Raw genomic sequence first — 14,955 nt, forward strand, 5'->3', positions numbered from 1 at the left:
GACTCTCTATTCTTTCTTAAATAAACCTAATTTTGTTTTATTATAAGTGCACACAAGTGCCATGTGATTTACGGGAGTGGTGGTTTAAGGTAAAACCAGTAAACTGGGATACACTGCTTCTTTGGGGGTGAAGGTTCTGAGATTTCTGAGAGTAGTCAGTGTCAGGCTGGGTATCACAGGAGAACTCTTCAAAGGGACTCGGGGACTGGGGTGCACTTGCTGTTAACATGCAAGGTGAAGACAGGGCTGGCATTGGCCAGAGGCGAGTGCTTGAATGACTAACAGGCTGGTGGTGTTAGAGAGCTAACACCCAGCCATTGGGCAAGGCTATCTCTCGCTAGAGGTAGGGGATAACAAACTGACTCTCAGTCCTGGGCACCTGAGAACTGTCACACTTAGCCACCTACTTAGTTACTGTAGATTACTAAATTCCAGAGTCCTCTATCAAGGGCCAGTTTGACCTTAAATAGACACAAACAGTACAAGAACCCTCCACACCACACTGCAGCAGGTCAACTCAACTGCCCCCCGGTATCAGCTCTAGAGAAAGCAAGAGACACCTCTAGATTCCCTTTGACAGCTTGAGGCCATGTAAATCATGAAGTTGGCTCTAATCAAGAGGCTTGCCTTAATGACAATGAGTAATCTACCATATACACTGTATTCTGCCATCTGTAATTCAAAGTTCACAGTAAAATCAAATAATATATTTTTCTTTCCTTGTTATAGGGAATACAAGGACAATATCAGAAAAGTTGACGATGGCATAAACGACATTGTTTCACTGCTTGAGGATTTTTATGGAAATGATGGAAAAACTGCCTTTATCTTAACTTCTGACCATGGAATGACAGATTGGGGTGATACTTTTTAAATCTCTAAAGTTACTTAGCAGTTGAGATTATTGGCAAATTTCTGATTATTTAGAATATGAGCAGGTTTGGGAGCTTCACTCACTATGAAAGCTCTGCTGCTTCCACTCTGCCAGGTGCTTGATTTTGTATGGGGCCAAATGACTCACTGCAACTTTGGCTGAGAAGGAGAAGATTCTGGAGTGATGGAGTTCAGGACTCATGGAGAGAGAAAGTTTACTGTAGTGGAGTTTCCATTTAAATAAGTCTCCGTCCTTTTCATAAAGGTCAAAAGCTGTCCTGTGCAGCTAATTAAAGCTATGTTGAGACTAGCTGAACCTCCATAAAAACACAAGGGGACACACCTAGTGTTAATTTCCAGTTGCATACAAAAAGCTATGTTAATGCATATGTTCTTTGATCACTTCACATTTTCTACTTAAAATATTTTGTGTGGTAAAAGTCCTTTTAATACATGTTGTTATCAGTTACACCAAAGGGCATGTTCATCTTATGTGTGAAAAAGCTTGGCTAGATGCTCTCTTAAAGACTGATAAATTATGACTTCCTCCCCCAACAAAATTAATTACCATAAAATAATCATGTCAGCTACCAAAAAAGAGGTACATTTTACTAGTCTGAGGTCTTGGCAGCAGTTGTGCTGTAGTGTAAGACATATGAGATTCAGAGAAACTTTAGTCTTTCTTTTTGTGGACCTGGATCAAATGTACCACTATGGTGACAGTCAGACTTCAAGGGGAAAGAGATTGCAACTTCCATGTAAAGAATCTATCTTCCAGAAAGCATCTGTATCATCTAATAGCCTTCTGAAGAGGAGCATAAACTAAATAGGGTAAAAAGAGCGTGCTCAAGATCTCCTCTAAGGTTTTCTCTTGTTGTGAGTAGCCCCATTTAAGCAAAGAAACATCTGGTTTCAGCGATGTAATCAAATTGAGTACTATGTTGTATTTTTGTTGCCAAATATTACAAGTGGGGTTTGTGTATCAAGCTGGCACTATGTGGCAAATAACTGCAATAACTCATGGTGTTATATATTTCTACTTAGATGTGTTTGGGGATGCAGAATGTGGGTTTACTTGAGCATTCACTAGGCCAGTCCTATGTGTGTCCAATTGGAAGTATGGCAAAATAAATGGTTACCATTAGCGTTCTGTAATTCTGAGGTAAGGTTAATCCTCTTGAAGGAAGATTCTGTTCTAATGGGTGGTAAGCCATGGAGACTTTCCTGCCCAGCATCCTTGGAAGCTATTTGTTTTGAATAGCAGTATATTTATAATTATTAGTATGAGGCATTGTGAATCATTGATGTTTCAGGTACATTTCAGGAGTAAAATACAGAGTTGATTAATGCCTTTTGCATAAAACTACAGACTGTTCAGAGATGGAATAACAGGATTTGTTTACTCCCTAATAATCCATCAGAGAGGATAAGAGTTTATTTATGCCTATCTTTGAAAGCAATCAGTCCAATTATCATTTGCTCATATGCAGAACAAAGGTCTGTTTGAATATTACATTTTATTGTTGAGTAGATGACATTTATGTTGGCACATTTGAATTTTAGAATACATTTTTCCTCTTTGTTCTTACAGGCAGCATTCACCACAATAGAAAGACTTTGGGTGTCACTATCATCTTCCTAAGCCTGACTTTGCTTTTTTGTTAATGCATATTTTTGATTTTTGTTTCACAAGCTGAAAATTAACTAGCTTTGTGAAAAGTGCATCTGGAATCCTGGAAAAATATGTAGGGATTCTGCAGGTAGCTCTCTTTAGCTTGGAGGTTATTGATCATGACGCAAGGCCTTTGAAAGTAGAAGGAAAGGAAGACACTTGAAATGAGCCAATAATGTGGTGCAGTTGCAAAAAAGGCTAATATCTTTCTGGGGTGTATTAAAAGGAGTGTTGTATGTACAACATGGGAGGTAATTGTTTTGCTGCACTCAGCACTGTTGAGGCTTCAGTTGGAGTGTTGTGGCCTAAGGCATCCAACTTTGGGTGCCACACTTTAAGAAAGATGTGGACAAACTGGAGGGAGTCCAGAGGAGAGCAACAAAAATGATAAAAGGTTGAGATAAACTGACCTGTTGATGAAATGTTAAAAAACAAAAACAAAAAAAAGAGCATATTTAGCTTTGATAAAAGAAGACTGGGGTGGAGGGACCTGATATGTTAAAGACTGTTTGTAAAAAGAATGGTGATTAATTGTTCTCTGTGTCCTGTGAAGGTAGGACCAGAAGTAATCGGCTTAATTTGGAGCAAGGGAGATTTAGGTTAGCTATTAGAAGAAAACTCCTTAACTATAAGGATAGTGAACACTGGAATAGGTTGCCAAGGGAGGTTATGGAATCCACATTCTTAGAGGTTTTTAAGAACAGGTTGGACAAATACATGTTGAGGATGATCTAGATATATTTGGTCCTGGCACAGCACTAGATGACCTCTCGAAGTCACTTCCACCCCTACTTTTTTATGTTAACAGTTGTGCTATTATTTATTTTGAGTCCATTCAACATGTGTTAGGCACCTGACAAAAACAAGTAAAGACACAGTTCTTGCCACAAAGAGCGTATGGTCTAATTTTGACATGACACAAGGAATGATGGTCAGAGACACACACATAGGGGGCAAAGAGCTAGGTGAGAGGAAAGGGATAATAAGAATGAATGTCATGTGGCTACTCAGTAAGGCAGTGGCACACATTCATGGGTCAGTTTAAAACAAAAAAAATTTACCCTAAAATTTACTTTTCTCCTGTGATGGATTCACTACACTGGAGAGAGGTCATAACTCATGCCTGATGAATGGAGGCAGAGCTCCCTTTTTGAAACTGAAAACTCCCATCTGATTCTATCCCAGTCATTGTGCTCTACAGAGAAGAGCAAATGTTGCCTCTTCTGCTCTCTGTGCGAGGACTTTTTCAAGGAATTCTTTCCCCTGAAAAATATTTTATTTTTTCCACTGGAAATTTTTTCCTTCTCCATTTGTCCAGGCCATTGTCCGGGGAGGAGAAGATCTTCTTGGAAACCGTTTGATGTTTGGGTCTGGGGACTTCCAAACCCTAGTGGTACATCCCACGTCCTTATAGTAGTTGTAGAAACTGAGCAGCTGCTGCAGCAACTTCAAAAGGCTTCTGCATATGAACTCAGAAAGAAAAGTCTTGCATTGGAAGGGAACGCAGTGGTTGGGGCAGATTTTCCCAGAGTAGTTCCCAGGGGGATGTGCTTAGCAGCCATCTGCTTTGCTGAACAATGGATTTGGGATACACCGAGGGTTTCAGAAGGGTAGTCTTAGCACCTGACACCAACCTGACTTCTCTGCTGGATAATCATGCTTCCATTAAGAGCCAATCTTCTCACTGCTAGAAAACAGTTTGCAGTTCATTGGGGACAGCAGCAGAGAGAGGAGTTTTCGAACCTCTGCTAGTCTGCTCTCTGCCAAGGCCTGCACTATGAGAAAAAAATCTAAACAAGTTCAGGTAGGGGAAAAGATCTCCCCTAGTGAGCCCATGCAGATAAGCAGCATCTATTCTTCCCTGCTCCTGCACTTCTGCCCTTCTTTCTCAGAGCTAGTTTCCTTTGTACCCAAGGTGCCATCCTTCTTGGATTAGCAATTTCACTGATTGGCTCTGATCCAGTCATCAAAACAGAGAGAAGTGGGAGAACTTTGTGTGTAGAGGCTTAAATCCACAAATCCTTCCCAGATCTCCAGGTTCTTAGGCTCGAAGCGGCTTACAAGAAAGCAGAGTTAGTTAGCAAACTTCAACCTTTCATTTATACCCTACCAGTTGTCATGCATGCAACCTCAACTCTATCTCTGGAGCATATATGTTAAGATTTCATCTTTAATTACATAATTAAATTTGATATTCTTTCAAACCCTTCTCATACACACGCGCGCACACACGCACACCTTGTAGAATGCATTTTGTAAGGTATACTGGGAACAGGACAGGGCACCTGTGGTTCCCCAGCTTGTTCAGTGGGCACCTTTCACCACTGGAGACGGACAGTGGAGGCTGCAGATACTTTATACCTTTGAAAATCAAGTCAATTATTTAGGTGCCTAAGACCCTTTGCCCAAATTTATAGACATGTTTAACTTTACACACCTGAGTAATCCCTTTGGTTTCATTGGCGCATGCAAGTTAGGTACATGTGTATGTTTTCAAAGGTTTGGAGCCTAAATGCTTAACTTTGGGCACTCCAATTTGAAATTTTTGACTGGAATTTCCTTGTGCCTCGGTTTCCACATACTTTAAAATGCGGAAAAATATCTATTTCAGAGGGTGTGGTGAAGCTGAAGTTAGCCAATGTTTGTAAATTGCTTTGTGATTCTCAAATGGGTGGCACTACATAAGTGCACACTTTAAAAGAAAGGTTTCTAAAATGTCTCTTGTCATTCCAGTAAAATAACAGGTGGTGCTAGTGTAGCCTGCCTGAAGAATATAGACAGGATATTTTTTCTAGGCAGAAATTTAAACTTGGCTCTGTGAGAGCACTATTTGCCTTGCTTATCAAGTCATTGTGTGTTTGGTTTGTCATATCTGTAGGCTCTCATGGAGCTGGCCATCCCTCAGAGACTTTAACACCGTTGATTGCTTGGGGAGCTGGAGTGAATTATCCACAGAAAGTCGCATCCCAGTTCTTTGAAGATGAATTTTTAAAAGGTATGTAAACAAATCACCAAATTACATTAAAAGAAATTACTTTTTGTTTTGTTGCACTACTTTTCAAGGGAAAGGGCAATATTTGTACCTCACATCTATCCGATTTAAACTGCATTGAAGTTATGGAGCAGTAAGGTTTGTAAGCAAGAAAACAAAGGCAGAATTTGCCCCAGAGTACCTTGTATTCTACATTACAAGAAAAAGGGGTGGTTGGGGGAGTATGTGGTGATGGTTGTGGAAGGCTTGTCTCATGAGTAAAATCACACTTGCAGAGTTACCTTCCAATCAGCATATCAAGGGCTTCCCAACAGGTATGAGAAGGATATTCATGTCCCAGAAACTTTGGATGTCCCAGATGAAGCATGGTTCTGAGGATGCCTCTGAGGTTAATTTATCTGCACAGAAGCCAAATACTTTTACACTGATTCCAGACTTTCTTGTAGCCTCACCATAGCATAGCAGTAGTCATGCTGCCATGGTCTTGTTTTTTGCAGATGGCCTGAATATACTCCCCATCCCCAAAGAGTTTCTTAAAAGGGTGGAGCTGCCTGCATAAAATACTGATTGGGTAATCCTGCAGGTTTCCAGGTGAACAGAATACAGTGGAGAGCATAGCTGTATTCCTGGCTTTAGCCCTTCCTGACAACAGCCCATGGTTTCCAAATCTCCTGAGCCCCAAATGCATGTCTCTTACACAGAGAGACTTCTGTATTCTCTGTTGAAGAAATGGATGTGCCGTGGAAATACTGCTTTCCTCCCACACTCCTCTTCTGCAAATTGGGGGCTCTTCTGTTTCATTTTCCTTTCTGTGGCTGTAGTGGAACTTAAGGTAGTTGTGCTTTTGGAGTAAAAGAAAGCACTGCCTTGACCCTTCCTTATGTTTTCTTTTTTTCCCTTTAAATTTTTTTTTTTATTTCAGAAAAATTATGCAGTGCTTGCAAAGTGCTAAGATAGAGTTCATCTTTAATATTCTAAATACATGGTATATTAATGTACTGGACTACTGAAACGTCATTGGGGTTCTGTGTTGCCATGCATGTTTTGAGATATTACATCATGCACTTGGCTTGCCTTTCTTTTTTCTCTTGTACTCCATTTTTGTACTTGTTTCATTTCTCAAGACCTCCTGAGGGTCTAAGATTGCTCAGGATCAATGGGGTAGCAAGTTTCTATGTTGCTATATTCTTTGTCTGGCTACATTAGAGATGGGAGTAAAGAGGCAAAAATGAGCAGTCCTGAGGTTTTCATTCTGCCATATGCTTGAGAAGAGTAATGGTGTCAGAGACTAAATAAATTTGACTACTCTGGGTATAGATGATAACATTTCACTTTTTAGGATCAAGTATTTGCACAAAATTAGTGCATCTCCAGTAGGTTTGAAAATAAGCCACAAAATAAATATATTGACAGTAAGCAAAAATGGCTGACTTTGAGGGCTAGGTCATGAAGGTTGAACTGCCAGAAATGTCAAGGTGTAGTTTTCTGTGTAGTTGTAGCCATGTTGGTCCCAGGATAAGAGAGAAACAAGGTAGGTGAGGTAATCTTTTCTTCTTCTTCGAGAGTGCTCCACTCTAGGTGCCTCACGTGCCTCAGATCAGATATTTTAGGTAGCAGTATCCATTTGGTCTGTGCATGCATTCTCTGCAGCCTCATGCCTTGCATGGTGGCTATATAAGGTTACATGGGCAAATCACCCGCAGTTCCTTCTCAACTGCCTCAGCCTAAGACGGAGTCTCAGCAGTGTCGGAGTTGAGCTTACCTCAACTGTATTTTTTCTTTCTTGTTTCTTACTAGTTACTTAGTGGTAGTTCTTAATGTTTACTTTGTGTTAGTTGTACTAATTTTATAAATGTTAAAAAAATTAAAAATGGAAAAATATTTGAAAAAAAGAAGAGATTTTATTTATACTTTTATGATAGGGACTGTTGTCCTCGTGCCTATTTTTTTTTCCCTCCCCTCAGGGGAACTTAAATGCTAGGAGGGCATGCCCAGTTCTCCTGGTTTTAAATGCTGCCTTTTGTGCCTAGAGGCTATCCCAGTCAGTGACATAGAACTGTTTATTCGCCAACCAAACACAGTTTGAACAAACTAGTCTTGATACTTTTGGTCATGAAAAACTCCCTCGACTGGTGGAAGGATACTCACAATGTTTGTGCGGGGGGTCTCCTTTGCTCATCCATGTCCAATGCTCCAATGCTCCCCCTTATTGGGAGGGGAAACCCACCTAGAAACTCACACTGTTCAAGGCAGGTGATCTCCTCTCGAGATTGCTTCAGTCTCCCTGAACACTCAATAATAGACTTAAAAGTGGCAATTCTTCAACAAAAACAACTTCAAAAACAGATTCCAGTGAGAAACTGCAGAACTGGAAATAATTTGCAAACTGGACACCATCAAATTAGGCCTGAATAAAGACTGGGAGTGGATGGGTCACTACAAAAACTAATTTCCCCCTGTTGATACTCACACTTTCTTGTTAACTCTTCGAAATGGGCCACCTTGATTACATTAGCACTACAAAAGCCTTATTAGCACTACAAAAGTGATTTCCATCCCTGCTTGTCAACTGTTGAGAATAGTCCACTTCCACCTTAATTGAATTGGTTCGTTAGCACTGACCGCCTACTTGGTACGGCAACTCCCATCTTTTCATATGCTGTGTATTTATACCTCTCTACTGTATTTTCCACTCCATGCATCTGATGAAGTGGGTTTTAGCCCATGAAAGCTTATGCCCAAATACATTTGTTAGTCTCTAAGGTGCCACAAGGACTCCTTCTTGTTTTTGTTAATTTACTTAGTTGCCATAAATAATCATTGTTGAGTGATAAGAACTCCTTGTGACTCAGTGTTCTGCTTCGACAGCATTACACAGCAACTCCTGGTAGGCTGCGAAGTAAAGAATAAAAGTGTAAAATGAAACCCTGCTCTTCTGTAAGTTCATACAAAGCATCTCTGCTACACCACTAAGCTATTATACCCAGTGATGTGGTTTTAATAAAGTTATGTTATGTGAAAGGAAAGATTTACCTGAAGATCTCTGTGAATTTAACAGTTCTCTTGCCCGCTTTCTTTCCCACCCTCCAAAAACAAAAAAGTTTAAGAAGGTTGCATAAAGAAAATGAGAAAATCTAAAATCCTTGTATTTTTTTAGAACATTTTGATATTTTTGTGTTTTTTTTTTTTAAAGATCGCATACATCGATGCACAGGCTTAATGTCATGCAACTGCTTACAATCCTTTTGGATTTTTCAGATATACAAGAATCCATAGGAGACAACACAATTGCTTCTAATGCCTGCAAATGTTTTATTCTCTGTTTATGCAAACAGTTCCTTGGCGGTTTAGTGAGTTTTTCATTGTTCCATCACCCCCGTCAAGGATGGATGTTACCTGAGGCAGTGGCTGCAACAGAGAGTTACCCTATCCAATTTGGTATGGAGTGATTGGTGTTCTCCTCATACAGCTAGAAGGCACACTGCTTGCTCTGAGATGACAGCCTTCTCCTTATCAGTCATTTCACCTGTATTTTGCCTCCCCTAAAGGCTGATCAGATTCTTGCTAAGCCAGTAATACAGTTTGACAGCACACCTATATCAGTAAAAAGAACAGGAGTACTTGTGGCACCATAGAGACTAACAAATTTATTTGAGCATAAGCTTTCGTGGGCTACAGCCCACTTCATCGGATGCACAGAATGGAACATATAGTAAGAAGATACATATACCTATCTATATATATACACACATACAGAAAACATGAAAAAGTGAAGTAAGAGGCTAATTAATTAAGATGAGCTATTATCAGCAGGAGAAAAAGACCTTTGTGACTTTGTCCTCACCCACAACTATTTCACATTTGGGGACAATATATACCTTCAAGTCAGCGGCACTGCTGGGGGTACCCGCATGGCCCCACAGTATGCCAACGTTTTTATGGCTGACTTAGAGCAACGCTTCCTCAGCTCTCGTCCCCTAACGCCCCTACTCTACTTGCGCTACATTGTTGACATCTTCATCATCTGGACCCATGGAAAAGAAGCCCTTGAGGAATTTCACCATGATTTCAACAATTTCCATCCCACCATCAACCTCAGCCTACACCAATCCACACAAGTGGTCCATTTCCTGGACCCTACTGTGCTAATAAGCGATGGTCACATAAACACCACCCTATACCAGAAACTGACTAACCGCTATACTTACCTACATGCCTCCAGCTTCCATCCAGGACACGTCACACGGTCCATTGTCTACAGCCAAGCTCTAAGATACAACCGCATTTGCTCCAATCCCTCAGACAGAGACAAACACCTACAAGATCTCTATCAAGCATTCTTAAAACTACAATACTGACCTGCTGAAGTGAAAAAACAGCTTGACAGAGCCAGAAGAGTACCCAGAAGTCACCTACTACAGGACAGGCCCAGCAAGGTAAATAACAGAACACCACTAGCTGTCACCCCTCAGCCCCCAACTAAAACCTCTTGAGCGCATCATCAAAGATCTACAACCTATCCTGAAAAATGATCCCTCACTCTCTCAGATCTTGGGAGACAGGCCAGTCCTCGCTTACAGACAGCCCCCCCAACCTGAAGCAAATACTCTCTAGCAACCACATACCACGCAACAAAAACACTAACCCAGAAACCTATCCTTGCAACAAAGCCCGGTGCCAACTGTGTCCACTTATTTATTCAAGTGACACCATCATAGGGCCTAATCACATTAGCCACGCCATTAGGGGCTCGTTCACCTGCACATCTACCAATGTGATATATACCATCATGTGCCAGCAATGCCCCTCTTCCATGTACATTGGACAAACCGGACAGTCTCTTCGCAAAAGAATAAATGGACACAAATCTGACATCAGGAATCATAACATTCAAAAACCACTAGGAGAACACTTCAACCTCTCTGGCTACTCAGTAATATATTTAAAGGTGGCAATTTTGCAACAGAAAAGCTTCAAAAACAGACTCCAACAAGAAACTGCTGAGCATGAAGTAATATGAAAACTAGATACCATTAACTTGGGTTTGAATAGAGACTGGGAGTGGCTGGGTCATTACACATACTGAATCTATTTCCCCATGTTAAGTATCCTCACGCCTTCTTGTCAACGGTCTAAATGGGCCATCTTGATTATCACTACAAAAGTTTTTTTCTCCTGCTGATAATAGCTCATCTTAATTAATTAGCCTCTTACTCCACTTTTTCATGTTCTCTGTATGTGTGTATGTGTATATGTATATATATATGTATATCTTCTTACTATATGTTCCATTCTGTGCATCTGATGAAGTGAGCTGTAGCCCACGAAAGCTTATGCTCAAATAAATTGGTTAGTCTCTAAGGTGCCACAAGTACTCCTGTTCTTTTTGTGGATACAGACTAACACGGCTGCTACTCTGAAACCTATATCAGTGTCTGCTTTGTGCAATGCATAGCATTATCCATTTAGCCATCATAATGACTCCTGTATAATTCTCTTCTTTCTGAAAAGTTGTTTTCTGATTTCTTGGTGAAATGAATGTTGCACAGATTTAGGGCCTGCTCCCAATGAAGTCAATTCGAGTTTTGGCATTGAGTTCAGTAGGAGCAGAATTTTGTTCTCGCATACAGATTTTACCATTCCAAGGAGACTTAGAATTGATGGGTTGTCCTTGCCTATTGCAGCTTCTGGAGGCTGCTCTTCTAGAAGCTTCTGGAACCAGAGTTTCCCCTTATATAGCGAACTCAGGCTCACTGTTTCTGCACTGTTTCTGTGCCTTATCTACAGGATATTATAGAGAGTTTTGCCTTTGGATTGGATGGGCCTTAGCAAACTTCCTGCCCCCACATTTTTTTTTAATTGATATTTTGACACTACTTTCCCTCCATTCCCTTTGTGGCTGACTGCCCAGCAGACCTCAGCTAGGAATTTGGAGAGCAGGGTAAGAGTGTTTGTGTACTGTCCACCAGTAAGCCCTATCCAACAGCAAGAAAATTACTATGGGCACCTTATACAGAGCCCATGCTTTATCCACTTGAAATGGCAGATAAGATCAAAAAAGGCACGGTCTGCAGTTAGATGGAGGGTGTTTTTCTCAAGGTGTTTCTCTTTTGTGCCCCTGTGAGTCCAACCCTACCATGGGCAGTTCTGCAGGTACCCTCCAGTGTCCCAGCAGCTCTTGGATCTAACTAATTATGGGTGCCATAAAAAGCTATTAGAGAGAGATAAATAGTGTTGTATTTTTGGAAGCATTTTCCTGGGAAAGTACTGCATTCATAGCTTCAAAAGTTTCTAACGGAGCAGCCTCCATGAACTGCAGCGTGAGTAGTCAACCCATCAGTTTTGTGTCTCCTCTACACTATTGTTGTCTTATTATGAGTAAACAAAATTGTTCTATTACAGAACAGGGAACAGAAATATAGGTGAGATTCTCATGGAAATGAATTCAGTTTATTTTGATATATCACTATGAATACATGTCTAATACTGATAATGAACTTCATGTGTTACCATGGGAACTAACTGTAAATATATTTCTTACTGTTAAGCTATATAGCTGTTGTATGTGAGTTGAGAGCAGAGAAAAAACATACACCAATAATCAGACCCCTGAATCTAATCACTCGAATTAAGCAATCAGAATAAGCTTGGCACAGTACAAGACCCAGAATACAGCTGCCCCAGGCAATTTATAGTCTAAAGAAAATAGAGTACATAGGCGACATCGGGAGGCCCAGACAGGGGAATGACTAGGATTTTTAATATTTATTTTAATAATAACAGACTGAGATAGAACTGTTCATTATATTATATCAGCGCTTCTCTGATTATTGTAATAAATTTGATTGATTTACGCTTTCATTTATGAAGAACCATATTAGTTACAAACTTTATTAAATAGAAAATATTGTGAAGGTGAACTGATTCTGTCTAACTCATCTGATGTAGCAGACAGAATTCTGCCTTTGATCTCTGTGTGGTATCCATTTATGTCAGTGGAAGATGCATGTGCAGATGGAGGACATTATCTGATCTATTCAGGCTTTATCTATACTGAGGGAACTTAAAGTGGTTTTTCCCCTATTGCTACCATAAGTTCAACTCCCTAGTAAAGAGAGGCTGCCACTGGCATTTTAACACCCTGTCTGAAACCTTGTCTGAGACCTGCTTTGACTGGGTACATGGCACTGTGCTTAAAATGCTAGTCGCAGTCAACAGCTCTTTTCAACCCCTGTCACTTTCCCCTACTTCTCCTTCTGTTACTGTGGGAAGGCTTGTGCAAAAAGATGGGTAAACTGCCTATTCTCCTCTGCTCATGACATCACCACTAGGAGGACTAATTCAAAAATTAGAAACAGAGGCAGTTATGAAAAAATAAACTACTAACTTAAGTTTTAAAATGGCCCCCAACCCCCTTCCAGTTTGATGTTGGTTTCTAAAGAGGAAAATGTACATACAATAGACTGGAGGCTATTTGGGGCCAGGTGGAAAAAAAGCCCTTTATATGAGGTCAGCACCTTAATTGGCTAGCAGTAAATAATTAAATCTGACTTTGTCCAGACTAGCATTTTGGTATGTCTTGGGCTGTTAAACAATAGGATTTTTCTGAGCCTGGTCTGGCTGTCTGCCACAAATACAGGAACTCCTCACTTAAAGTCATCCCTGTTAACATTGTTTCGTTGCTGATCAATTAGGGAACATGCTTGTTTAAGTTTTCCAATGCTCCCTTCTAACTCATTTGGCAGCCACCTGCTTTGTCCACTGCTTGCAGGAAGAGCAGCCCGTTGCAGCTAGCTGGTGGGTGGTTGGAACCAGGGTGGACTGGCAGCCCCCCTATCAGCTCCCCACTCCCCTAAGTTCCCTGTACAGCAGCTGTTCAGTAGGCTATAAATTGCAGGCAGTTCAGCTGTCCCTCCCCCCACTGCCATGTGCTGCTCCTGCCCTCTGCCTTGGAGCTACTCCCCTAGACTCCTGCTTGCTGGGGGGGGGGGAGGGGAGGGGAAGAAGAGGGGGGCTAATGTTAGGATGTCCCCCTCCCCTGTGCTCCTGCACCCCGCTTACCCTGTCTTCCATAGAGCAGGGGGGGACACACAGAGGGAGGGAGATGCTGCCTTAGGCATCAGCTGCAGCTGTGGTCTATCTCAGCTTGCTGATCAAATTAAGAAGGCAGTGTACTTCTGACCCCACTCTTCATATTTAAAGGGGAAATGCGCATCTCTATCTCTCAAACACACACAGGGTGTGTGTCTCTGTCTGCCCTCCCTCCTTTCCTGCTGCCTTGTAGAGTGTGAGAGTTAACCCTTGAGGGCTCAGCCAATTATAGTTCATCATTTAGCAGTAAGGCGTTCCTTGGGAAATATCCCACCCTCTGACTCCTCCACCTCAACCAAGCTTCACAATCATCATCACTGTGTACCAGTATTAAATTGTTCATTTAAAACTTATAGTGTGTGTGTGTATGTATATATATAATATAGTCTTTTGTCTGGTGAAAAAAAATTTCCCTGGAACCTAACCCACTTGTTTACATTAAGTCTTATGGGGAAATTGGATTTACTTAACATCATTTTGCTTAAAGTCGCGTTTTTCAGGAACATAACTATAACATTAAATGAGGAGTTCCTGTAATACTGAATCTACCCCCAGTGCCCATGAGCTAAGGAGGAGCTTCTGGGGGTTAGAGGTTTATGTTTTCAGAGCTGCCTGTGAGATACAGATACCCCGTTTCCAAATCTCACTTTGAATCCTTTAGTTGTCTCAGGAAGTTATGCATCTTTGTCCCTGTTATACAGATATATAGGTTTGAGGAGGAGGGGGGGATTTCCTTCCAGATGACTAAGATCACAAGAATAGCCAGTGGTTTTTCCTTATGGATGAAAGAAAATTTAAGCTGAAAGAAATTCATTTTGTTCTTTCTGCCTGTTCTCTCCCTTGGACCTGTGCACTGAAGCCAAAGTATAAGTCTCTCTTAGGAGGAAAGAATCCTTACATAAAATACTGGAAACTCATTAAGAGTCAAATTAATTATTTCTCTAAAATGGTGATACACCGATGTCAGTGATTCAGGAGCCAAATTAGCCATCAACATTACCCAAAAGAGCCACAGTCGTGTGAATTGATAGCTTCATTTACTATAGTACTATATATTCATATTTAAACAGTATGACAGTAGAAATATTTAATTATATTATTCTCACAGCAAAGTGACTGACCAAGTATTATTACTTTATCAACTACAATTGGTTAATAACATAGTAAAAGTATCCTGATTGGTTAATAACTTAGACTGGTTAATAATTAAATCACAGGGTGTTTTAATATCATGTGTTGCAAAGACCTGCAGGAGACCCATTAAAGAGCCGCTTGTGAGCCTCAGTCTGAGTATCACTGCTCTAAAATCTGCCTGGATCAGCTGCTC

The 14,955-nt window shown here is 40.8% G+C and overlaps 1 protein-coding gene across 8 annotated transcripts in view; it reads left to right on the forward strand.

The window, feature by feature from the left end:
• Positions 1-14,955, forward strand: part of PIGN (phosphatidylinositol glycan anchor biosynthesis class N) — a 135,739-nt gene that overhangs the window by 43,920 nt on the left and 76,864 nt on the right. For all 8 annotated transcript variants that reach the window (XM_077810753.1, XM_077810755.1, XM_077810758.1 and 5 more), the window contains 2 exons: positions 730-860; positions 5,424-5,540. In XM_077810753.1, coding sequence (XP_077666879.1) covers positions 730-860; positions 5,424-5,540 — 248 coding nt within the window. The remainder of the gene's footprint in view (positions 1-729; positions 861-5,423; positions 5,541-14,955) is intronic.

Source organism: Eretmochelys imbricata, chromosome 2, assembly GCF_965152235.1.
Source record: "Eretmochelys imbricata isolate rEreImb1 chromosome 2, rEreImb1.hap1, whole genome shotgun sequence".
Taxonomy (NCBI): Eukaryota; Metazoa; Chordata; order Testudines; family Cheloniidae; genus Eretmochelys; species Eretmochelys imbricata.